At 54.5% G+C, this 27,472-nt stretch overlaps 1 protein-coding gene across 1 annotated transcript in view; it reads right to left on the reverse strand.

Moving 5' to 3' along the window:
- Window positions 1–27,472, reverse strand: part of LOC140419719 (plasminogen-like) — a 181,888-nt gene that overhangs the window by 87,625 nt on the left and 66,791 nt on the right. Inside the window, exon 7 of the mRNA XM_072503660.1 lies at window positions 25,602–25,720. Within this exon, the coding sequence (XP_072359761.1) occupies window positions 25,602–25,720 (119 nt within the window). The remainder of the gene's footprint in view (window positions 1–25,601; window positions 25,721–27,472) is intronic.

Raw genomic sequence — 27,472 nt, forward strand, 5'->3', positions numbered from 1 at the left:
CTCCTCCTTCTCCAGCGCCTTGCTAAAGGCCCCCTGTAGGTGTGGTGCTAACTCCGCTGCAAATTCCTTATAAAACTCCGCCGGGTAACCTTCTGGCCCCGGGGCCTTCCCCGACTTCATCCCTCTTATACTCTCCATTACCTCCCTAGAGGCTCCCCTTGCGCCAGCCTCCTCTCCTCATCCAGCTGCGGAAATTCCAGCCTGTCCAAGAACCACCCCACATCCCCATCCTCACTCCCCGGTTCCACCCTATACAATTCCTCGTAGTATTTCCTGAACGTCTCATTTAACCTCCCCGGCTCCAACACTACCTCCCCCTTCCCTGTCTGTACCATCAAGATTTCCCTAGACGCAGCCTGCTCTGTAGCTGATGGGCTAACATGCGGCTCGCCAGACTTCAGGTGGTGGCCATGTGTGAGTTGTCGCACACAGGGCAGCTGCTGCTTGAAGGTGTATAAAAGAGCTCTTTTTACCAAAATTGGGTGCAACGTTGACGGAAAAGTGTAACTGAAGGTCGGTGGAGAAGTTCCCCCTGGGGGTGGTATGTCTGCTAGTTACCAAACCCGACAAAAGACCTGGCCAAGAGTTGGAAGGGACTTGTGGTGCAGCAGCCAGTGGAAGGATGGCGGAGGGGGAAGGGCGAGTGCAAGTTGGAAAGTCCCAGATGGAACAGTTGACGGCTTTCATCAAGGAAGAGTTCCGCCAGCAGAGGAAGGAGATGCAGGAGGATCGCTCGGAGGAGCAGTGGCACCCCTGAAGGGCTCGATGGAGAGGGTGGAGAAATGCTTGGAGGCACAGGGGTCGCAGATCTGAGAGATTGGGAGGGTGATGTTGGATCACAGCGATCGACTGGTGGCATTGGAGGCGGAGGTGGGGCTCGTAGGAGATCTTTGCAAGATGTTGAGAGCAAAGGTGGAGGAGCAGGAAAATAGATCAAGAAGGCAGAATCTGCGGATAGTGGGCCTGCCTGCAGAAGTGAAATTTGCAAGTACCAAGAGATACATTTCGAGGATACTGGTGGGGCTGGTGGTGGAGGGGGTGCTGGTCAGAACACTCAAGGCCCCTGAGGTGGACAGAGCGCACAGGTCTCTGAGGCAGAAGCCTAGAGCAGGGGAGCCACCGCGGGCTGTGATGGTGAGGCTCCACAAGTTCGTGAAAAAGGAGAAGATTCTGCAGTGGGTCAGGGAGAAGCGCAACTGCGAATGGGAACAAGGTCCGAATATACCTGGACATTGGAGCTGAGCTGGCAAAACAGAATGCGGAGTTCAACAGAGTCAATGAGGTGCTGTATCGACAGCGGATCAGGTTTGGGGTGCTCCACCCGGCAAAACTATGGGTGACGTATCAAGGCCGGGAATACTATTTTGAGACCCCAGAAGCGGCCAATGACTTTATCAAGGAGCATAAACTGGGGGAGAACTGAACTGAACAATTCTGTGAGACTGATGTGCTGAATATTTGAAATAATTGGGAATGCGAGTAGAGTGGGGGTTGGAGAGGTGGGGGGGGGGGGGGGGGGGGGGGGCGGGCGGGGGGGGTTCTTTTCTTCCGATGTGGAGTTTTTTTTTCTTTTTTTTACTGTTGTGTTGACAGGGTAGCAGGGGTGAAAGGCTTGTAAGGTGTGGTGAATGTATTCACCTAAGCATGAACTGTCTGTATAGTCCCGTAAACTATGAGCTGTAAATGATGATACTGTCTACTTCCAGGTACTGTACTGAAACCCGGTGGGATCCGCCTCTGGCTCCGCCCTCGCCGGGGCAATATATAGACCGGCCACCTGTGGGTGGCACTCATTGGTGCAGCCAACACTGGCAGGCGAGTTCATGGATAATAAATTGTTATACCGTCAATTCACTGTGAGACCGTGAGAACAAGTGAACATTAGGCTTTATTATTCATCGACAGCACCATGGAAGCCGCTCTAAAGCCAGATAAGCTCGAACTCGATGCGTGAGCCAAGGAGATCTTCGAACATTGGCTTTGCTGCTTCGAGGCCTACCTCGACTCCTCCACAACGCCTCCCACTGAAACCCTCAAGCTGCGACTCCTCCACGCTCGGGTGAGCCATCGAATCTCCGTGATGATAGAGAAAGCTGCCACGTACGAGGCGGCGGTCGCAACCCTCAAGGCGCATTTTGTAAAGCCCGTAAACGAGGTGTTCGCCCGACACCTTCTCACATACACCATCAACGCATCAGGGAATCGCTGGATGAGTACCTGGAAAACCTGACCCTACTCGCAAGGAACTGCAGCTATCGGGATGTGACGGCAGATGAACACATGAACCTACAGATCCAGGACACCTACGTGGCTGGGGTCCGATTGAACTACATAAGGCAGCGCCTGCTGGAAAACAGGACCTCTTACCTGCGGGACACGGTAAAACTAGCCACCTTGTTAGAGGTGACTTACCCGAACCTCAGTGCGTTCCCCGCGGGCCCGGCGAACCCCTCGTGCTCACCATCGTTGCGGCCCCCGTCGGATCCATCTACGTCACAGGCCTGGGCCGCGAGGCTGCCAGTCCAGCCCGGGGAACCGCAGCACTACTTCTGCGGCCAGGGTCAACACCCCCGGCAGTGATGCCCAGCCCCCACAGCGACATGCAGCGACTGTGGCAAAAAGGGACATTTTGCCAGAGTCTGCCTGGGCCGACCTAAAGCCTAGAAATCGAAAACTCACCAGGCCCGACCTATGGACTCGCAGGCCCGCAGACCCTGCAATGTGGCTGCGTGCCTGCCCGGAACGCACCCCTTCAGACGCGTCATCAGCCTTGTGCGACTAGTGGAGGCCGCCATCTTGGCCGCCGGCTCCAACACTGGCCGACACGTGCGACTCATGGGGGCCGCCATCTTGGCCGTCGGCTCCAGCACCGACCGACACGTGCGACCGATGGGGGCGGCCATCTTGGTCGCCATCTTCGACCCAGCCCGACACGTGCGACTCATGGGGGCCGCCATTTTGTGACCCCGATACCGCCGACCACGCAGGCTACCCGCAGCTTGGCGCAGTCACCCTCGACCCGTCGCAGCCAAAGCACCTGAAAAACTCAATGATGGTCGTCTGGGTCAACGGCAACGAGGCCCCCTGTCTTTCCGACTCCGGGAGCACGGAGAGCTTTGTTCACCCTGACACGGTAAGGCGCTGCTCCCTTCACATCTACCCCGCATCCCAAACAATCTCCCTTGCCTCCAGATCCCATTCGGTTCAGATCCGGGGGGACTGTATCGCTAATCTCGCGATGCAGGGCGCCGAGTACGATCATTTTAAGCTGTACGTCCTCCCTCACCTCTACGCCCCCCCTACTGCTCGGATTAGACTTCCAATGCAGTCACTGAAGCCTGACTCTGCAGTTCGGCGGACCCTTGCCCCCCCCTCACGGTATGCAGCCTCGCGACCCTCAAGGTCTCCCCCCCCCTTCGCTCTTTGCGAACCTCACTCCCGACTGTAAGCCCATCGCCAACCAGGAGCAGGCGGTACAGTTCCCAAGTCATGACTTTTATCAAGTCGGAGGTCCAGCGACTGTTGAGTGGAGGGATCATCGAGGCCAGCAACAGCCCCCGGAGAGCGCAAGTGGTGGTCTTCCGGACCGGGGAAAAAAAAATCGGATGGTTGTGGACTACAGCCAGACAATTAACCGGTTCACGCAACTGGATGCGTACCCCCTCCCCCGCACAGCGGAGATGGTCAACCAGATCGCAAAGAACTGTGTGTTCTCAACGGTCAATCTGAAGTCGACCTACCAACAGCTCCCGATCCGCCCGGAAGAACGCCACTACACTGCCTTTGAAGCAGCCGGCCGACTCTTCCACTTCCTCAGGGTCCCCTTCGGCGCTGCATACATGACGCGGCCGGCGTCGCCTAACTGCCGTCACCCGCACATGCGTGGTTGCCGTCCTCTCCGAGTCCGCCCCGCAAGAAGATGTCAGGCGGATCTTGCGGGGCTGCGGAAGAAAGGAGGTCCTCCTTCAGAGAGGTCGGCCCGACGATCAGTGGGCACCGATCGCGGGCCACACACCATTTCAGGCCCCCCCCGGTGCAGAATCCCCCCTCCCCCCCCCCGCAGGCCGCCCTCCCAGCGTTCCCGCGCTGTTCCCGCCGGCAGCGACCAGGTGTGGACGGCGCCGGGGGGGAACCCGCCGTTTTGGGCTGGCCGCTCGGCCCATCCGGGCCTGAGAATAGCGGGGGTGCCGGAGAATCGCCATTTTGGGTGTCTCCGGCGATTCTCCGGCCTGCGGCCCTTGGAACTCGACCGGGCCGTTCCCGCCGCTTGGGAGAATCGCGGGAGGGCGTCGGACCGGCGTCGCAGGAAAATTTGGCGACCCAGGCGATTCTCCCAACCGGCACGGGAGCGGAGAATCGCGCCCAAAGTGTTCCCGGTAAACGAATTGGGTCGGCGAGCCAATTTAGGGGGGATGCCATTTAAGGTGGCTAGAGACAGGTTCAGGTACCTGGGGATTCAGATATCGAGGGAATGGTGATGCTTCACAAAGGGAATTTAACAAAACTGGAGGATGAGGCTAGGGAGGATCTTAGGAGGTGGAACACACTGCACTTGACTTGGGCGGGGAGGGTCCAAGTGGTGAAGATGAACATTCTGCTGAGGCTCCTGTTCATATTCCAGACACTCCCGGAGCTGGATTCTCTGTTTCTGCAACTAAGTGTTGGCACCAACGCAGAATCCATGCAGGATTCGCCGGCTCCGTGATGGACACTCGCAGGGCTAAGAAGCAGCAGCCGCGCATAAACATACTCTCCCCGCACACACACTGATTGAAGCTGAAAAGGTGGGCCAGGTTGTGCTGGAGTGCCCATAGAGCTGATGGGTTGGCTGGGGGGCAGAGGGTACCCAGGGGGTGCCCCGGGGGGGGTCACCTTTCCGACCCAGGGCACCAGGTGTAAAGCAGGCTGTCAGCGGCACGCACAGCCGCATGGCTGCCTTGCCCGTCTGTGGTAATGGTGTTACGTACCCGTCCACTCCTACCCCACAGCCCACCTCCTGGCACCCCCCCCCACTACTCCCCCCTCCCGCACCGGCAGAAGCCCCACGGCTAGCGGCACGACTATCGGCGCAGTATGGCGGTGTTGGACACAGTCCGTACGCCCTCTCTTTCTCTCAGCAGCCACTAAGCCAGGTTCACGATGTTTGAGAGCACATGTGGACTGCGCCAGCGGGAACTCAGCCCATTGGAGGCAGAGAATCGCGGATGGGCCCACGAATAATATGCAAACAGTGATTAGAGTACGCGCGCCGTGCATCGCATTGACGCCATTTTCAAGGTGACGGAGCCTTGCGATTTGGCGTCAAATCGGCGCCTGCCACGATTTTGCTGTCGGGAGCTATTCTCTGTCCGATCGCAAGCCCCGGTTTCAGTGTCGGCTATCAGAGAATCCCGCCGTCGATCGTCATGCCGAAGGCCATCTTTCAAAAACTAGACACAATTATTTCAGACTTTGTAAGGGTAGGGAAGGTGCCAAGGGTGAAGAGGACCCTGTTACAGAGGCAGAGGCAGCAGGGAGGTTTGGCGTTGCTGAACCTGCCACATTACTATTGGGCGGCAAACGTGGATAAGTGAGGCGATGGTGGGAAGGGGAGGGCTGGAATGGGTTCAGATGGAGTTGGAATTCTGTAGGGGGCTCCAGCTTAAGGGCTCTGGTGATGGCGGTGTTGCCAATGGCGCCAAACAGATACTCGGAGAGCCCTGTAATGCAGTCCATGGTGAAGATTTGGAGGCACTTTAGAGGCAGCATGGTGCTGCAGTGGTTAGTGCTGCTGCCTCACGGCATCGAGGACCCAGGTTTGATCCCGGCTCTGGGATACGGTCCGTGTGGAGTTTGCACATTCTCCCTGTGTCTGGATGGGTTTCCTCCGGGTGCTCCGGTTTCCTCCCACAAGTCCCGAAAGATGTGCTGTTAGGTAATTTGGTCATTCTGAATTCTCTATCTGTGTACCCCAACAGGCGCCAGAAAGTGGCGACTAGGGGCTTTTCACAGTAACTTCATTGCAGTGTTAATGCAAGCCTACCTGTGACAATAAAGATTATTATTATATATTAGAATCATAGAATTTACAGTGCAGAAGGAGGCCATTCGGCCCATCGAGTCTGCACCGGTTCTTGGAAAGAGCACCCCACTCAAGCCCATGCTTCCACCCCATCCCTGTAACCCAGCAACCCCACCTCACCCTTTTTGGATACTAATTTATCATGGCCAATCCACCTAACCTGCACATCTTTGGACTGTGGGAGGAAACCGGAGCACCCGGAGGAAACCGACGCACACACGGGGAGGATGTGCAGACACCGCACAGACAGTGACCCAAGCTGGTATTGAACCTGGGACCCTGGAGCTGTGAAGCAATTGTGCTATCCACAATGCTACCGTGCTGCCCTATGTGTTGTAACTTTTTATATACGTTTGGAATAAAATACATACTGCACTCCCCTCGCCCTCTGTAGCTGCCCACCTGCCCTTCCTATCGTCAACCTATTGAACGGTTCTGTAACGCCTTTCTCTTTGCCAATCCATCCATACGCGAATACTCATTGTCCACCTTGACTATCTCGCTCAATAATCGTTGTACTCCTCTCTCCCTTTCCTATCCCTATGCGCCTTGAATGAGAATATCTCCCCCCGAACCACCGCCTTCAATGCCTCTCAGAATGTGGCCGCCGCTACTTGATTCAACTCCACATAATCCTTAATCACCAACCGCACCTTCATCGCAAAACTCCCTGTCCGTTAACAGTCTCGAGTCCAATCTCCATCTCGCTCTGTGCCCATCCCGAGCCAAGTCGAACCTCCAGCCAATGCGGTGCATGGTCTGAGATTCCTATCCCCACATACTCTGCCCCAACCATCACCACCAACACCTCACGGCTCACCACAAAAAAATTGATTCTGGAGTATTTCCTCTCCCCGGGTTCTTAAATCTCCAAAGGTCCACCATGCCCATCCTTTCCATAAACCCTCCCAGCTACTTCGCCCTCTGCAGCCTTCTCATTGACCTAGGGCTCGACCTGTCCACCCTCAACTCCAGTACACAATGAAAGCCCCCTCCCATAATCAACTTATGTATTGCCATGTCTGGAATCGCTCCCAGCAGCGCCCTCACGAACCCAACATGGTCCCAATTCGGTGAGTATTCATTCACTAGCACCACGAACTAGTCCCCTTGACCACCGCGTTCACCATCACGTGTCTCCCACCCGGGTCCGGCATTTCCTCAGCACTTACAAACCCCGTCTTTTTACTCAACAAAATGGCCACCCCTCCACTGTGACTTCGAGTCAAATCCTGAGTGAAATACCTGGCCTACCCATCCCCTTCTCAGCCTAACCTGACCCCTCACCCGGAGGTGCGTCTCCCGCCTTCAAACTCCTTAGGTGCACGAAGACCAAGAACTCTTCACAGGCACGTTTCAGATTATGAGCTTTACCGGAGGCTTGCGTCTCCACTTCCCTCTACTGTCTGCCATCCTCCCCTACCGATTCTGTCCCCTTTAATTTCACCCTAAACCGGGCCCATCCAAGATGGCCCCTGTCTCCGCCATGACCACGCTTCTACTCCAACACTGCCGCGTCGCTACCCCCCACCCTTCCCCTCCCTGATCCCCATCCCCCTTCCCCCTTGGCCAACCCTCGCAGCCAGCTCCCCGACCTCACCAGAGGTTAGGGGTCAGGGCACAGCAATGTATATAGTCACCATTAAATACTTTTCCACCAACAATCTGACCTGCCTCAATCCTGTGTCTGAAGGGTGGAAGGGATGGGCGGGGCTGGGCGTTGAGGGTGTGCTGGGTAGGGGTCGTGGGAGGGTGGTGGGGGGGAATGTTTGGAGGATGGCGCCAGGCAGGGCTCCCAGGACACTTGAGCATCCCACCTGGGGTAACCCTCAGAGAGAGGCGGCAGGGAATGGGACCAGACGTACAAGGCCACCTTTATGACAGCTTATCCAATGAGTGAGCCGTCACCACTCACCATCTCCATTTCTGCTCCCCCACAAAGGATAAATGGGCCTGCGAGTTGGATTGGCCGGCACAGGAGCAGGGATCACCTGGGAGGACAGTGGAAGGTGATCCGAAAGGCGGGAGTCAGACTTTGTCAAATGATGAGGACCACCAGAGCTCACCTCACGGCGATCATCATCCTCTGTCCCCTGGACAAGACCCGCTGATACTGCCTGCCATGGGCCAACACCCTCGGAGAGGGGAGGGTGGAATGGAGTGAGGGGAGGAAGGACAGGGAAGGTGCAGCAAAGGAAGGAGGGACAGGGAAGGTGCAATGAAGGGAGGAGGGACAGGGAGGGTGCAATGAAGGGAGGAGGGACAGGGAAGGTGCAATGAAGGGAGGAAGGACAGGGAAGGTTCAATGAAGGAAGGAGGGATAGGGAAGATGCAATGAAGGGAGGAGGGACCGGGAAGGTGCAATGAAGGAAGGAGGGACAGCGAAGGTGCAGTGAAGGGACGAGGGACAGGGAAGGTGTAGTGAAGGAAGGAGGGACAGGGGAGGTGCAGTGAAGGGATGAGGGACAGGGAAGGTGGAGTGAAGGGAAGAGCGACAGGGAAAGTGCAGTGAAGGGAGGGGGGACAGGAAAGGTGCAGCGGAGGAGGGACAAGGGAGGTTGTGAGGGGCTAGGGGAAGGCTTAGAATCTTGTGTGTGGGCAGGTACTTTAGAGAGGAGTGAGTAAGGGAAGAATGTGTCTGCTGAGAGCCTAGATGCAGTGTGATGTGGGTCCTGGGTTACATAGATACATGGAAGATAGGAGCAGGAGGAGGCCTTTTGGCCCTTCGAGCCTGCTCCGTCATTCATCACGATCATGGCTGATCATCCAACTCAATAGCCTAATCCTGCTTTCTCCCCATAGCCTTTGATCCCATTCTCCCCAAGTGCTATATCCAGCCGCCTCTTGAATATATTCAAAGTTTTAGCATCAACTACTTCCTGTGGTAATGAATTCCACAGGCTAACCACTCTTTAGGTGAAGAAATGTCTCCTGATCTCTGTCTGAAATGGTTTACCCTGAATCCTCAGGCTGTGACAGCTCGTTCCGGACACATCCATCATTGATAACATCTTCCCTTCATCTACCCTATCTAGTCCTGTTCGAATTTTATAAGTCTCTATGAGATCCCCCCTCATTCTTCTGAACTCCAGCGAGAATAATCCCAACCTAGTCAATCTCTCCTCATATGACAGTCCCGCCATCCCTGGAATCAGTCTGGTAAACCTTCACTGCACTTCCTCCAGAGCAAGAACATCCTTCCTCAGAGAAGGAGACCAAAACTGCACACAATACTCCAAGTGTGGCCTCACCAAGGCCCCATACAATTGCAGCAACACATCCCTGCTTCTATATTCGAAACCTCTCGCAATGAAGGCCAATATACCATTAGCCTTCTTTACCGCCTGCTGCATCTGCATGCTTACCTTCAGCGACTGGTGCACAAGGACACCCAGGTCCCACTGCACACTCCCCTCTCCCAATTTACAACCATTCAGGTAGTAATCTGCCTTCCTGTTTTTGCTTCAAAAATGAATAACCTCACACTTATCCAAATTATACTGCATCTGCCATTGGTTTGCCCACTCGCCCAACCTGTCCAGATCTTGCTGTAGGATCCCTGCATCTTCGTCACAATTCACCCTCCCACTTAATTTGGTATCATCTGCAAACTTTGAGATGTTACATTTTGTTCCCTCATCCAAATCATTAATATATACTGTGAATAGCTGGGGTCCCAGCACCGATCTCTGTGGTATCCCACTGGTTACTGCCTGCCAATTTGAAAAGGACCCATTAATCCCTACTCTTTGTTTCCTCTCTGCCAACCAGTTTTCTATCCACCTCAATACATTTCCCCCAATCCCATGCGCTTTAATTTTGCACAATAATCTCTTGTGCGGGACTTTATCAAACACCTTCTGAAAGTCCAAATATACCACATCGACTGGCTCTCCCTTGTCATCTGTACTTGTTATCTCTTCAAAGAATTCCAACAGATTTGTCAAGCATGATCTTCCCTTCACAAATCCATGCTGACTCTGACTGATCCTGCCACTGCTTTCTAAATGTTCCACTATAAAGTCCTTGATAATGGATTCAAGCATTTTCCCCACTACCGATGTTAGGCTTACTGGTCTATAATTCCCTGCTTTCTCTCTACCTCCCTTTTTGAATATCGGAGTGACGTGAACTACCCTCCAATCTGCAGGGACAGTTCCAGAGTCTATAGAATCCCGGAAGATGACCACTAATGCATTCACTATTTCCAGAGCCACCTCCTTAAGCACTCTGGGATGCAGATTCTCAGGCCCTGGGGATTTATCCGCCTTCAATCCCATCAGTTTTCTCCATTAATGTTGATCTCCCTCAGTTCTTCCCTCTCACTAAACCTTTCATTGGCCAACATTTCAGGGATCTGATTTGTGTCCTCATTTGTGAAGACAGAACCAAAGTATGTTTTCAATTGCTCAGCCATTTCTTTGTCCCTTATTATGCATTCCCCTGTTCCTGTCTGTAGTGGTCCTACATTTCTCTTTACCAATCTCTTTCTCTTCACATATCTGTAGCAACTCTTAGTGTCAGTCTTTATGTTCCCTGCAAGCTTCTTTTCGTACCTGTACTTTCCCCTTCTTAATCAATCCCTTTGTCCTTCTTTGCTGAATTCTAAACTGCTCCCAATCCTCAGACCTATTATTTTTCTTGGCCAATCTGTATGCTTCTTCCTTGTGCCGGATACTATTTCTAATTTCCTTTGTAAGCCATGGATTGGCCCTCTTATCCCCTTTGCTTTTGTGCCAGACAGGAATGAACAGTTGCTGTAGTTCCTCCATGCGTTCCTTGAATGTTTGCGATTGACTATCCACTGTTGAAACACAAGCGTCGGGATTCACCGTTGACCTGCGCTGAAATCGCGAAACGCGTTTGGGCGGAGAATAGTCTTGAACGCTAAAGTCCTCCGGCACCCAGAAAAGGCGTAAATGTGTCCCTCATTGCGCGGCGTTCAAGTACCGTTGGCATATCATTAGCAGGCCTGACCCTCCATTCTTTGGGACCTCCGCAATTCACCGCGGCCGCAACCAACTTCCCAACGCTGTGGTTCTCTTGTGGTTTAAAAAATCGTCAACCTGGCGTTGTGGCTGCTGATCGAGAGGGAGAATAGGTAGGACACGGATTGGAGTGACTGCGGGCTGGCGGCCCAGACACTGGCCGTGCTGGCTGCAGTGTGGGGGCCCCCTGCCAAGGCTGGGGAAGGGGGGAACAGGCTGAGCGGTAGGGGTGCCCTCCCACAGGACTGGGGTTGGTAACCAGGCAGCGGCCATCATTACGGTGGCCATCTTTCTGCACACCCACTGACCAACCACCTTGGCCCCTGGCTCTACACAGTGATACCAGCCGTATGGATGCGCCTACCCCTGCACCCCACACCCCGCCACAGCTCACCACTACGGCCCCAAACACCACGCCCAACCGGCCGTCACTCACCGGGGGAACCACCCTGAGTCACCACCACGGCAGCCCCCAGTAAGGACAGTGCCAGCCAATGATACCCCTGGGGTCATGGGATGGAGTGAGGGGAGGAGGGACAGGGAAGGTGCAGAGAAGGGACAGGGAAGGGAGGAGGGGACAGGGAAGGTGCAGTGGAGGGAGGAGGGACAGGGGAGGGATCGTTAGGACTAGGGGCCCCACAGTGCTGGCCACCGACGGGGCAGGGGATAGGGGATGGGGGGGGGGGGGGGGACATGCGGGGCCGGAGCCCACAGTGCCAACCGGGGCCACCATGCCCTGGTTGGGCACGGGAGCATGCACCCCCCGCAGACAATGGCGTTTGGAGTTTGACCAGCAAAGGTGGCTGCCGTGGTGATGGTCGCAGCTCTGCAAGATGCCCTGCAGCCGCGTGGGCGTGAGCCACTCAAAGAGGAGGGGGATGCTGCAGCAGTGGAGTGGGCAGCAGGAGAACGGCCAGCAGCGGAACGGGCTTCAGAGGAATGGGCTGCAGAGGGGTAGGTGGCAGCTGCATAAGCTGGAGGGCTGGCTGCCCAACAGGCCGAGGAGGAGGAGGTGGCAAGGAGGCACCACATGAGGCCTCGTGTGCACCGGCAGCGCCTGACATTCAAGGACCTGCTGGACTGGGCATCCCGTCGGAGACATTCGGCTGAGCGACACATCTGCCATATGGTGGCACCGCGGGGATATGGCGGAAGGACACCCGCTCCTGGTGACCGTCACAGAGGCCCTATATGCCCAGACGGAGCAATACATCCATTTTGATGTGGACCCAGCTCACCAAAATGCCCAGGCAGCAGGGTTCACCGCCACGCCGTGAGGCGCTGGGCCCAGGGGGTTATTGACGGGTGGCATGCTGCCCTACGAGCACCTGTGGATACCAGGCTGCTCTACACCAACCGAAAGGGTTGCCACTCAATGAACATTCAGCTGGTCTGTGACCATCAGCTGTGCCTTGTACACCTCTGAGCCCGAAACCCAGGCAGTGTGCACGATTCCTTCATCCTGGCGCACTCGCTGATCCCTGACATGATGGAGGGGCAACACCCGCCCCCCGGCGAGGGGTTGGCTCCTGGGCAACAGGGGTTACCCACTGTGGCCGTGGCTGATGACACCTATCCGGAGGAGACAGACCGATGCGGAGACCCACTACAACGACGCCCATCCAGCGACCAGGGGTATGATCGAGCAGTGCTTCGGCCTCCTGAAGATGCACTTCAGCTGCCTGGACTGTTCTGGAGGGGCCCTCCAGTATGAGGCTGAGAGGGTCACCCTCATCGTGGTGGTCTGCTGCGTCTTCCACAACATCGCGCAGCAGAGGGGGGATGTGCTGGAGGATGAGGAGGAAGGGCAGGCCTCGTCCGACGAGAAGGACGTGGGGAGGGGGATGATGAGCAGGGCACGGAGCCCAGGCAGGCACGGGAGGCCGCACAACGCCATCGCCAGGGCCAGCACGCAGGGGACGCTCTGATTGTCTCCAAGTTCATTGACAAGGAGGGAGGGGGGCAGAGGGAGGTGGGGGGGGGGGGGGCTGCTTGCCAGGGGCATGGACACCACATCCCAAACCCACCCCACCTCACTTCTCACCCTGCCAAACCGCCCGCTTGCATTTCCCTCCGTTATACATACCTGCAGCGCTATGAGCTGGGGGCCCTGGGTTGGCAGTGACAGCGGGTCTGGTCCATGGGATGGAGGATGATGACAACCCGCTCTGAGATGAGCCCCGATGGACATCGTCTGACAGCGTCTGACTCCAGTCCACGGTAGCAGGCCATTCCATCTCAAGGTCATACCGAATCCCTGGAGTGGGGGTGCTGGGGACGGTCGGGGCACGGTAGGGTGGGAGATGAGGGTGGGAAGCATGGTGCTCCCACAGGGCCTGCACTGGTCTGCCCCCCCCCCCCACCCCCCGGGAGTCACTAGCACAGGCCCATCACCTCCCCCTCCCTCAGGGTGCCCGGTGACCCCCGGGCTACTCCATGGGACGGGGGTGCAAACGAGGCCATCTCCTGAGGCCCCCCGCCAACTGGCGATGCAAGTCCTGGAGGGCCATTCAGGTCTTGACCAGAGTCTGCATGCTTGCGGCCGTGGACCATCTCATCTGGGACTGCGCCACATCATGCTGTGACTGTGCCACCACTCTCTTAGTCTGTGCCACATCAGCCAATGACTGGGCCACCTCCCTCTGGGGCTGGGCCACCTTGCTCTGTGTGTGCGTCACGCCGGCCAGCACCTGCGCAATGTCTGCTGTGACAGAGCCATGCTGAGGAGCGCCGCTGCAATGTCCAGGGGGTTCTGGCACATGGCTGCCTGTGAGAGGGCAACGCTGTCCTGTGCCTTGGCCACCGCCTGCACAGAATGCCCCAGGCCTTGGACATGCTGATCCATAGCCGAAACCGTCGCCCCAAATGCCTCCACCGCGGACGCCACCCGTGCGGTATCGGCCTGGGTGGCATGCATGACCGGCACTGCACCCTGCTCCTGCATGCGGTTGGATTCCTCCACCTGCGCCCAGGTGCTGGATGCTCACCGTCATCCCCTCTTGTGGTCCCTGGCTCTCTGACTGCATCTGCACTGTGTTTAGGACTGGATGTTCCAAAAGCCCGGGACCCGTCAGGATGGCAGCTGGTTCCTGGGGCCAGCCTGCCCTCTGACCGTCAGCTTCCTGGGTGCTCCTACCTCCACCTGCTGTACTGTATGAGATGTGTGGTGCGCACCAGATAGTGTCCCAGGAGTTTCTTCACTAATGTGCCCAACCGAGGTGATGTTCTCTGAGATGGTGGAGGGTGTTGGAGACAGCAGCGACAGAAAGTCAGTGTCATCCTCCGGCCCGAGCTCCGGGGTGTCCTGAGTCTTGGGCGGAGAGCTGGTATTCGGGCTGCTCTCCCTGTCGGTACTTGACTGTCTGGGGGGCACTGGCTGGGGGTGGGGGGCTCCGGACGGACCGGGCCCAACACCGGCAAGTCCTGCGGGCGGGATGGGTTCAGGGCCTCACTTTCCTCAGGGCCACCGGCCACGTTCAGGGCCCTCTGCTCGGGCATGGTGAGGGGTCTCAGTTCTGGTGGTCCACCTCCGGTCTTCTCCCGCTCCTGGCGGTTGTGTGCGGCCATCTTCTGTTGGGGGGGGGGGGGGGTCGACACACACGTTCAATGAAACCATTAGATGGCATGCAGCCCAGGGGTTGGTGTGGTAGTATGTATTGGGGGTCATGTGGGACTGGAAGTCCTAATGTCATTGGCTGACAGATCCCGGGTGCTGGTTGGCCGTTGACCTCTACCTCCGCCCTGAAGGCGGAGTATAAGAAGCCGGAGTCCTCTCCCGCAGGCCAGTCTACTATTGAGCTGCGGGGGAACAGACACGCTTAATAAAGCCTCATCGACTTCACTCTATTCGTCTCACGGAGTCTTTGTGCGCTACAATTTATTAAGCGTGCCTAAAAAGGACTATGGAGCTCAGGATCATTCCGGAATGCCTGAGGATCAGCCCCCACGCAGTGAACGTGGCAGCAGCCTTCAAGCACTGGCAGACTTGCTTCGAGGCCTACCTCAGAACGACCACCGGCCGGGTCACAGAAGACCAAAAACTGCAGGTCCTGCACTCGAGGGTGCGCACGGAGATCTTCTCCCTCATCGAAGACTCGGAGGATTTCCAGACGGCGCTCGCAGCACTGAAAAGTCTCTATGTCCGCCCAGTTAACCAAATCTACGCTCGCGACGTGACGGCAAGGTCCCGGAGAATCGATGGACGAATTCTACGCCGCGCTGCTGATTTTGGGACGAGCCTGCAGCTGCCCTTCGGTGAACGCAAATGAACACACGGACATGTTAATGCGCGATGCTTTTGTGGCAGGTATGAATTCCTCCCAAATCCACCAAAGACTTCTAGAAAGAGAGTCGCTAGGACTCTCAGAGGCCCGGGCCCTAGCAGCCTCCCTAGACGTGGCCGCGCGTAATACCCGCGCCTACGGCCCCGACCGCGCGGCAGCCCATTGGGCTCCGTACGTACCCGTCGCGAGAAACCCACCCCCCCCCCGGACACCCCACAGGCTTGCGCGGTCCAAACGCCGAGTCGCACCGGGGGCGCCCGCAGTTATTTCTGCGGCCAGGCGAAACACCCCCGACAGCGCTGCCCGGCCCGCGCAGCTATCTGCAAGAGCTGCGGGAAAAAGGGCCATTACGCGGTTGTGTGCCGGTCCCGCGAGGTCGCCGCTGTCCCGGGAGAACAGGGAGCCCTGCAAGCCGTTTACGCGCCCCAACCCCCCCAGCACGCCATGTACGACCCGCAGGCGCAGCCGCTCTGGGTCCCGACCACCGCGGTCCCGGGAGAACAGGGAGCCCTGCACGCCGCTTACGCTCCCCAACCCGCCCTCCCCGCACCCCACGTATGACCCGCCGGCGCTACCGCTTTGGGTCCCGGCCACCACTCTCCACGGAGAAGAGGGAGTTTTGCGCGTCCCTAACGCCCCCCTAACCCCCACCCCGCGCCCCACGTCTGACCCGCCGGCGCCACCAACTTGGTTCCCGACCACCGCTGTCCCCGGTGAGGGAGCTCCGCGCGGTCCTAGCGCTCCCCAGCCCCTCCAGCGCCCCATGTGCGACCCGCCGACGCCGCCATTTTGGGTCCCGGCCACCACGAGGGGAGGAAGGGCGCCGCCATCTTGGACCGCCCCAAACCTGTACGACGTGTGGGGGCGGCCATTTTGTCCACCCCCGCCGCCATCTTGTGACCCCCAGCCACGTGCGATGTATGGGGGCGGCCATTTTGTCCATCCCCGACGCCATCTTGGACGGCAACAACGGACCCCACTCCACTACTACAACCACGTCTCGCTTCAATTACGCTCGATCAAGCTCGGCCCCGGACACTCCAGACGACGACGACAACGGTGCTAATAAACGGCCACGAGACGCCATGCCTAGTCGACTCCGGGAGCACGGAGAGCTTTATCCACCCCGACACGGTAAGACGCTGTTCCTTGACCACCTATCCCAGCGCACAAAAGATTTCCCTAGCTGCAGGATCCCACTCCGTACAGATCCAAGGATTCTGCATAGTTACCCTAACGGTGCAGGGGAGGGAGTTCAAAAACTACAAACTAAACGTCCTTCCCCAACTCTGTGCCCCCACCTTGCTGGGATTAGATTTCCAATGCAATCTACAGAGCCTTACGTTCAAATTCGGCGGCCCAATACCCCCACTCACTATCTGCGGCCTCGCAACCCTCAAGGTGCAACCCCCGTCCTTGTTTGCGAACCTCACCCCGGATTGCAAACCCGTCGCCACGAGGAGCAGACGATACATCGCCCAGGACCGGACCTTCATTCGGTCCGAAGTCCAGCGGCTACTAAAGGAGGGCATAATCCAGGCCAGCAATAGTCCCTGGAGAGCGCAGGTGGTAGTAGTGAAGACAGGGGAGAAACAAAGGATGGTCATAGACTATAGCCAGACCATCAACAGGTACACACAACTAGACGCGTACCCTCTCCCCCGCATATCCGACATGGTCAATCGGATTGCCCAATATAAAGTCTTCTCCACCGTGGACCTCAAGTCCGCCTACCATCAGCTCCCCATCCGCCCAAGTGACCGCAAGTACACAGCCTTCGAGGCAGACGGGCGATTATACCATTTCCTAAGGGTCCCTTTTGGCGTCACAAACGGGGTCTCGATCTTCCAACGGGAGATGGACCGAATGGTTGATCAACATGGGTTGCGGGCCACGTTCCCGTATCTCGACAATGTAACCATCTGCGGCCACGACCAGCAGGACCACGACGCCAACCTCCAAAAATTCCTCCAGACCGCCAAAGCCTTGAACCTCACGTACAACGAGGACAAGTGCGTTTTTAGCACCAATCGGCTAGCCATTCTGGGCTACGTAGTGCGCAATGGGATAATAGGCCCCGACCCCGAACGTATGCGCGCCCTCATGGAATTTCCCCTCCCGCACTGCCCAAAAGCCCTGAAACGCTGCCTGGGGTTCTTTTCATACTACGCCCAGTGGGTCCCCCAGTACGCAGACAAGGCCCGCCCCCTAATACAGACCACGACCTTCCCTCTGTCGACAGAGGCTTGCCAGGCCTTCAGCCGCATCAAAGCGGATATCGCAAAGGCCACGATGCGCGCCATCGACGAGTCCCTCCCCTTCCAGGTCGAGAGCGACGCCTCCGACGTAGCTCTAGCGGCCACCCTTGGCCTTTTTCTCCCGGACCCTCCACGCCTCAGAAATCCGCCACTCCTCAGTGGAAAAGGAAGCCCAAGCCATAGTGGAAGCTGTGCGACATTGGAGGCATTACCTGGCCGGCAGGAGATTCACTCTCCTCACGGACCAACGGTCGGTAGCCTTCATGTTCGATAATGCACAGCGGGGCAAAATCAAAAACAACAAGATCTTAAGGTGGAGGATCGAGCTCTCCACCTTCAACTATGAGATTTTGTATCGTCCCGGAAAGCTGAACGAGCCGTCCGATGCCCTATCCCGCGGCACATGTGCCAACGCACAAATTAACCGCCTCCAAACCCTCCACGAGGACCTCTGCCACCCGGGGGTCACTCGGTTTTTCCACTTCATCAAGTCCCGCAATCTCCCATACTCTTTAGAGGAGGTCCGTACATTCACAAGGGACTGCCACATCTGCGCGGAATGCAAACCGCATTTTTTCAGGCCGGATGGAGCGCACCTGATTAAGGCTTCCCGCCCCTTTGAACGCCTCAGTCTCGATTTCAAAGGGCCCCTCCCCTCCACCGACCGCAACGCATATTTTCTTAATGTGGTGGACGAATACTCCCGCTTCCCTTTTGCTATTCCCTGCTCTGACATGACCGCGGCCACAGTCATTAAAGCCCTGAACAGCATCTTCACACTGTTCGGTTATCCCGCATACGTCCACAGCGACAGGGGGTCCTCTTTCATGAGTGACGTGCTGCGCCAGTTCCTGCTCAGTAAGGGCATAGCCTCAAGCAGGACGACCAGCTACAACCCCCGGGGGGACGGGCAAGTAGAGAGGGAGAACGGCACGGTCTGGAAGGCCGTCCTACTGGCCCTACGGTCCAGGGACCTCCCAGTTTCACGGTGGCAGGTGGTCCTCCCGGACGCTCTCAACTCCATCCGGTCGTTATTATGTACGAGCACTAATCAAACGCCTCATGAGCGTCTCCTTGTCTTCCCTAGGAGGTCCTCCTCTGGAACGTCGCTGCCGACCTGGCTGGCGGCCCCAGGACCCACCTTGCTCCGAAAGCATGTGCGGGCACATAAGGCGGACCCGTTGGTCGAAAGGGTTCACCTCCTCCACGCGAACCCGCAGTACGCTTACGTGGAGTACCCCGACGGCCGACAGGACACGGTCTCCCTGCGGGATCTGGCGCCCACCGGCAACACACACACCCCCCGACACCATTCACCCAAACCCCCCCTTCCTGCCACCGCCGCACCCCGCGACCGCCCCCTTCCCAGGAGGATCGGTTCCCCTCCCCTCAGGCCCGACCAAGAATAAAGCCCAAGCTGAAACCGTAAGGCTCCCGGAGACGACAACACCGGTACAAGCACCACCACCACCACCGGAGCCGAGGCGATCGACACGGACGACCAGACCGCCCGACCGACTCGTGGCGTCGATCTAAATCAAAATATGGACTTTCCACAAGAACATTTTGCTTTTCTCCCTATACCCTCTGTAAATAGTTGAAACAGGACAAAATTGTACAATACTGTATTGCCATGTGAATGCTTTTTTTTTCCTCCCAGGACCAGCCCTGTAAACCCTTACCACCATACGAAGCATCACCCCGCCGGGTTCATTTTTGACAAGGGGTGAATGTGGTAGTATGTGTCATGATATTCAAACACACACATCATGATAGACACACCAACAGACAAATCAGAACACACAACACCACAACCAATGACAGAAAGATATAAAAGCACAGACACGACCCCTGTGTGGTCAGTAAGAGCGGCAGAGGAGAACCAGGACACAGCTATTGCCGGGGACACTCAGGGAGACAGCACGTGCAGAGTGTCCAGTACGAACTGTATTATAAGAGTTATAATAAAATAGAGTTGTACCACATACAACTGTGTTGGCTCATCTGTGCACCAGAGCACCCAACACCACATGGTACAGGAGTGGATCGATACCTGCCGGCATACCTCAGTGTACACAGACAACCAGCAGTGCCCAGGCATAATGCAAGAGCTCCCGGTTCCGCAGGCGCTCCAGTGCGACGGCGACCTCCACGAAAACTGGCGGCGATTCCGGCAAATGTTCGAGTTGTTCCTGGCGGCAGCTGAACTCCAAGACCTGGATGATAAGGAAAAAATTGAATTTCTCCTCATCGTCGCCGGTGCAAGGGCAAGAGCAATGTTCAGAAGGTTCAGGTTCTTCAGGAGGCAGCAAAGGCACGATTACCAGGCAGTCATGGGCAAATTCGCCAAGTACTGTGAAGAATACGCAATCCAATGGAGACTTAAAGGTAAGAAAAGCTGCAGTACTCACCACGTGGCTGGGATCCCGGAGCCCGAAATCCCGGGCCTGAGAAAAGGCTGGGTCGAGGTCGGCGGCCATCTTGCTAAAGGTATAACGCTAGCACAGTTGCGCGAGAAGTGCGCAGAACCGGAAGTTTCGTTTGCGCATGCGCAATATGGTGCGCATGCGCAGTTAAGAAAACGGCCATCGGTAAAGGAACAGCGATCTGAGCATGCGCAGTCGCTTCCTACGTGCTACATACCGAGCGTCAGGATGTCAGAGGCCCAAGACTGGATCAATTTAAAAAGGAAATGTCCCAAATCCAATTTAAAAGGGAAACGTCCCAAATCAAAAAAACAAAAATCTGTTAAAGCTGTAAAACAACCTTCCCTCACCTGGAATGACAGCGCAGTGCCGCAAATTGACCCAGGAGATGAATTTTACCTCCGAAGAACCCTCCGACAAGCAGTTACCTACGCACAAGCCGATGATTCCGACCTTGAACACTTCGATGACGATTTTTACAGTGTTTCCGGACCTCGCGAGCCCAATGATAGCTCCGTGGTCCTATATGACTATGACTCGGACGAACCTTTCGTGTTGCACATTGGCGGCCCCCATATTGAATCCGACGCAGATGCGGATTCATTTTTCGGATTTGAGGATCTTCAACCCAGCAGATATGACGTTCCAACTTATCAGTACCGGATGATGCTGCAGCCTGACATTACCAGACAGGGAGCGGTGCAAGCACACGGAGAGTGCCCTGCTGCCACACAGAGCGTGGTCCACGTCCCGCTCAACGTTCCCGACTCTATGAAAGAAGACATGCAAGACTCCAGAGTGCAGTCCTCGCATGAACCAGAAGTGACTCCAGTGTCACAAGCTTCCACAGCAAGCTCGTGGACAGCCTCCACGATAGAAGTAACGCAAGACTCCAGAGCGCAGTCCTTGCACGAACAAGAAGTGACTCCAGTGTCACAAGTCTCCACAGAGAGCTCGTGGACAGCCTCCACGATAGAAGCAACGCAAGACTCCAGAGCGCAGTCCTTGCACGAACAAGAAGTGACTCCAGTGTCACAAGCCTCCACAGAGAGCTCGTGGACGGACTCCACGATGGAAGGAACGCAAGACTCCAGAACGCAGTCCTTGCAGGAACAAGACCATGAGGGTCTAGCAACCTCTCCTGACCAACCAGCGGCAGACGATGCAAGTCTGCCATGCTCCCGTGAACAGCAAGAAGGCTATAACAGCCTACCATGCTCCACTACACAGCAGCATGACCATGACGGTCTCTCATGCTACAATAAAGGGCACAGCGCTGAAGACTGTTCAAGCCCAACTGAAGACAAGCCAAAGGAATCGCCTCGTCCAAGCCCGAAGAAAAAAGGTTTATGCGCTGACCTTCAGGATCATTGTAGCCGAACAGAGATTAATAATGCAGCACGGCCACAGAAGGATGCTGAGGATTTGCTAACGAAATTAATTGTATGTTTAACTTGCAAGGAGCAGACTGAGAATTGCCAGTGTTTTAGTACGGATCGAAAAAATGGACAAGACATTGATCCTCAGGTAATGGAAATAACACAACCTGACTCATATCTACAGCAGGGACAAATGTCTCCCTTCAACACAATGCCGCAAAATCCCAACTTCGGAGACCAGCAGTTAGTCAGTAATGACTCTTCAAACCTGGAGGGGAACATTAATTGCATTGAACCTATACACACTCCACTGATTATTGAGCAGAACATTGGAGCAAGAATCCTGAGGACACCGACATCGAGTAGCCAGATAACGAATTTAACACCCACAGCAGTTTCAAGTGAACCAAGTGTGCTTTCCACTAATGATGAAGATGCAGATAAGGTCGACCCGATTATCCATTGTACCACACTAACCCCAGTGATTAAGCAGTTATGTATGGGGAGTATAATGTGGGCAATTGAGAACAGTAAAAGAGAGACTGTGACCATGCCAGTCCCAGCAAAATCAGACCCAGAGACCATGAAGGCATGTACATCAAACAAAGTCACATATGAGGTACCTGAGAAGAAAAGTGAAACGGAATGTTCTTTGGAAAATGGTACAATGTCGATAGAAACAGTGGATACTATATTCGAGACCATACATATGGGAGAATTTGGGGGTAATAAACAAGGTTCTGCAATGTCTGGGGGAAGATTTAAAGTTCCAAAGAAGAAAAGCCCAAATGAAGGACAATGGCAAGACAATGACAGTCCACCGACATGGTGTGCACCACCAGATGAAAACTCTGACAATTTACCCAACCCTAGTGAACAGCAAGCTGCTAATGACGATCTATCCACGGGATGTGAGACGAGTGACGACAGCATCCCACTTCCCATGCAAAAGGTGCAAGGTGACAGACCTCGCCTAGTGCGTACCGAGGCACTCAACGATCACGGTGGGACCACTGACGGCTGCGGTGGCGGCGCACCGCCTCCACCCTCGATGGCTCGAGCCTCTCCACTGGTTGGTGCATTCCTGCATGTTCCGACTCCAGAAGTGCAGCTTCAGGGAATCTCGGCTGCCTCCAGTGAACCTGTTGGGACTCCGGACGGGGGGCATCGACGGAAGGCAGACCGGACTCCAGATGGGGAGCAGCCAAGCGCCGACTCTGATCTGCGCACGCCAGACCTTGCTCCGGACGGGCGGTGTCGCGACCTCGGTGATGGCACGCTCAGGGTGACGGCAGATGCCACGGCGACAGGGAATGGATCGCGTGGCAGTCCCACTGGGTCGGCAGTGGCAACCAGCACCGGCGGTCCAAGATGGACACACCAACTCGCGCCATCGCCAGACGTTGATGCGAGCAACAATTCTCTATCCAAGGCGACATGCTTCGACGTTTCTCTGCGGAGTCGCCCTTCCGGCACAGCAGGTGGCCGGAACCAGCGTACACGGTCTTGGCCAACTTCCACATCTGGCACAGTCATCGCCTTGCATGATATTAGTGATGGTGCTACTTCGATGGCAACGATCCATCGGCTACAAGATGCCGTCCACCACAAACATAAAAAGAAAACAGACTCCACCTTGTTCCTGGCATGCAGGGCGGATGGATTGGTGCGTAGGCGCAATCAGCGGGCTTTGTGCCGCCACTGGTTCCCAAGGATGACTTCGTGGAGATGCCACGGATCATGCCCCTTCCATCGCCACCAGAACCAAACCACAGCCAGGGCACCACTAACAAAGATGTTGAATGTTATATTTGTAAGAATGAAAAAAACCAAGCACTGCATGAAGTACAACAAATGGTAAAGTAGAGACTTCGGCAACAGCATCACCCACAACAGTCCAAGGTGAACCAGTGTGACCCCAAATCTCCACAGCTGAACCGGCTTGAGGACCAGCCCATTCTTGAGGCGGTCACCCATTAGACTGGACTTATAACGCTGTTAATACGTTCAAAAAGTCAAACACTTCTGTATTATAACCTGTTGTTGTTTATTGTTCCAGATATCGTCTGACCGGACCAATGTTCAAGTTTTTTTTTCTCTCCCATCCAAGTTTTGTTATGGTACAACCTTGTTAGTGTGACGCACCCGACATCGCCCCATGTAAATAGTTACGTCATAAACACACGCTGTACACAACACAAACGCACACTCTTAGATGCACTCACGACACAATTATATTTATAACCACGTAGGCACTTGTCTTTGTAAAAAGGGGGGATGTCATGATATTCAAACACACACATCATGATAGACACACCAACAGACAAATCAGAACACACAACACCACAACCAATGACAGAAAGATATAAAAGCACAGACACGACCCCTGTGTGGTCAGTAAGAGCGGCAGAGGAGAACCAGGACACAGCTATTGCCGGGGACACTCAGGGAGACAGCACGTGCAGAGTGTCCAGTACGAACTGTATTATAAGAGTTATAATAAAATAGAGTTGTACCACATACAACTGTGTTGGCTCATCTGTGCACCAGAGCACCCAACACCACAGTATGTATTGGGGGTCATGTGGGACTGGAAGCCCTAATGTCATTGGCTGACAGATCCCGGGTCCTGGTTGGCCGTTGACCTCTAGCTCCACCCTGAAGGCGGAGTATAAGAAGCCGGAGTCCTCCCCCGCAGGCCAGTCTACTATTGAGCTGCGGGGGAACAGACACGCTTAATAAAGCCTCATCGACTTCACTCTATTCGTCTCACGGAGTCTTTGTGCGCTACAGTTGGGTAGTTGCCTTAGTGGCCAGGGCATCCGGCCATGGCGGATGGCATGGGTGCTGGCATGTGGGACAGGGTGAGGGTTCGGCCTTGCCCCGGGAGGGGGAAGGGGCTGGGTTAGGGGTGTGTGGGGGGGGTTAGTGCCAGCGGCACTGAGCAGTCATCTCACCCTGGCCGGCACCTCATGCTAGTCCGGGCTTCGTTGTCCACGGTGCTGGCCGCCTCTGCCACCTACGCCCAGGCATGGCGAATGGCAGAGCCTGTCGGCTTCCTCCCGGGACGGGGTACAGGGTTATCCGCCTCTCCTCCACCGCGTCCAGGAGGATTTACAGCTCAGCGTCCCTGAACCGTGGTGCTGTTCTCCTTCCAGACATCTTATTGGCTGCGACGGTGTGTGTGGGTGAAGGACCGTTTAAGTGCGGCTGCGGTGTGTGAGCCTCATGAGTGCCAATGACGGACCCTACGAATCCAACACCATTTTTCCTGGAATTGCTTGCTTTCCACCTGGCGCGGTGCTAGCCCCTTAAGAGTTGCTGGATAGGTGCAGCTGTTGCGCTGATTTCTTTGTCGTAAAACTCCACACATCCTCTGCTGGTGTCAATACGTAGTCTCAAAAATGGTGAATCCGGCCCCAAGTTGTGACAACCTGTCCGGAGCAGGATGAATTCACATAGATAGGATTTAGAAATCTTCAACATTGGCTTGATTTGGTTTCTAACACAACACGCTGCAAAGAAACAGTCTCTTCCAAACATATTAGCCACTTTACCACCATTTCTTTTAAAATATCATATGAGCAGTAACAAAAACAACAAAGAACTGCAGATGCTTGAAATTCCAGACAAAAACAGAATTTGATGGAAGCAGTTAATAGAGAAAGTAGTGTCTGAGGAGAGGACGGAGCAGTCAATGGCTCTCATATTGACTGGAGTGGGTTTTAGAGCAGAGGAGAGGAAATACATTGAGAAAACCTGAGGTTTTAACCATGCGATAATAATAATAATCACTTATTGTCACACGTAGGCTTCAGTAAAGTTACTGTGAAAAGCCCCTAGTCGCCACATTCCGGCACCTGTTCGGAGAGGAACCCGCACTGCTGGCATTGTTCTGCATTACAAGCCAGCTGTTTAGTCCACTGTTCTACACATACCCAATGGTCTTTTTTTGGTATAGATTGCCTACCTGCAACTACCCTGTATTGTTTTAAATACTACCATTGAATCCTTCACCTGCAACAGTGCTGCGATTCTTTCAGTATTGCAGTGAATGTAAAGCACCTGAAGGCTACAGAAGACGTCTTTCACTCATTAGACTAGCTCGGGTCAAATAACCAAGTCTGAAAAGTGAAATGGCAGTGTGCTAACTCACTGTATTACCCAGATCCTAAAGGGCACGTACGAAGAAACTGAGACACGTACCACACCGTGGAATACTGCAGAATGCCCACCGGTTGTTGGAGTCAGTTGTGAAACACCACGGCCGAGGTTCCCAATCTGGATTCCGACAGTAGTTCTCCTCGAGATATTTATCTGGAAAACTGAAGATCTTTATTTTTACTTTTTGCAAAAAAAATCTGGATATTGGTTGAACTTTTCCAACCTTTCCCGCCAGTGGGATCTTCTGGTCCCGCCGATGGCGACCCTTCACAGTGCATTCCTCGGCGGCGAAGGGTGTGGGGCATGCAAAACCCCGTAGACATTGGCAGGACTTGAAGATCCCTCACTGGCTAATGGCGGGCTACCTCTGCGTCGGAAAATATACTGTGTGGGGGCCCAGAAAATCCCACCCATTACCTTGTGTCTCTGAGGATTGCACGGTGTGATCAGGAAAATGCTGTGTTCACAAACATATCCATTTTCAAGTGCAGATCAGGGGCAACAACCACAGCTCAGATTTATACAGGGCCTTTAACATAGTAAAATGTCCCAAAGAGCTTCACAGGTGTAATCAGAAAAGAACTGACACTGAGCCAAAAGGAGATGGAGTATTGGGAAATGTGACCAAAACCTTGGGCGAAGTGGTAGGATTTATGGAGCGGCCTAAAGGAGGCCAGAAAGGTCATGAGGTGGCGAGGTTTAGGGTGGGAATTCCAAAGCTTAAAGCCCAAAGGCATCACTGCCAATGGAAGATAAAGCCAGAGTTGTGCAAGGCTCCAGAATTGGAGGAGGACAAAGGTCTTGGGAGAGCTGTAGGGCTCGATAATGTAATAGAGAAAGGGTGAGGTGAGATCTTGGAGGGATTTGAATTCAAATAAATTGTTTTAAGTTACCAGGCAATGTATTGACACAAGTATTGTAAGATATAGCATCTGAATTTATAGGCAGGATAGGCTAATTTGCAATCACCGCTGCACATTGGAGTAAAGTTCTCACACAATAGTAGTTCTGACCATCAAGGACTAATTGAATAAGTATTTTGTTTTTCCAAGAGTGGATATTACAATGAACTTTGACCCAGAAGCTACACAATAAAGAAAATGTATAATTTGAGTGGATGCTACAATTGTTTTAAGAATGTTTGAGAAGGACTTTTAAGAGTTTGCATCAATTGTAAAAGGATTAATTAATTTTCACTTGCATTAGGAAATATGGTCCATGTCACCTGGTGGACCTTAACCTGGAAGCATTACCAACAGGGAGGTTCAGAACTGATGCTGTTTACAGTAGAGAGCGGGAGACAGAAGGTGATCAGCACATAGATACAGACAAAAAGAAGTTCTGCAGCAGGATATAGCTATCAAACTCATGGAGGGTTCTGGAACAAGCCAAATCTATACAAAAAGGTCAGTTTTCTATTTGGCAGTAAGAAGAAAAATAGAATTCCAGTTTTCTTGAGGAAGTGATGTATGATCGAGTAAACAAGAGAAATTCATCAAAGTGGTGTGAATAGCTCAGACATGCAAAAGAGCTGAGAGTTAGTATAAGAGGGTCAGATTGTAAACCAGCTGTTGTTGGTCGGTTGTTTGAAAAGGAATTCTGGAAAGCTACGTCATCAGTATTGATGTGATCCAAGTGAGAGAGGGTGTCATTTGAGAAAATTGTCACAAGTCTGAATTGGCCGAAAGAACAGTGGGATAATAATAATAATCTTTATTGTCACAAGTAGGCTTACATTAACACTGCAATGAAGTTACTGTGAAAATCCCCTAGTCGCCACACAGAGGGAGAATTCAGAATGTCCAAATTACTTAACAGCACGTCTTTCGGGACTTGTGGGAAGAAACCGGAGCACCCGGAGAAAACCCACGCAGACATGGGGAGAATATGCAGACTCCACACAGACAGTGATC

The sequence above is a fragment of the Scyliorhinus torazame genome, chromosome 1, assembly GCF_047496885.1.
Source record: "Scyliorhinus torazame isolate Kashiwa2021f chromosome 1, sScyTor2.1, whole genome shotgun sequence".
In the NCBI taxonomy this organism is placed as follows: domain Eukaryota; kingdom Metazoa; phylum Chordata; class Chondrichthyes; order Carcharhiniformes; family Scyliorhinidae; genus Scyliorhinus; species Scyliorhinus torazame.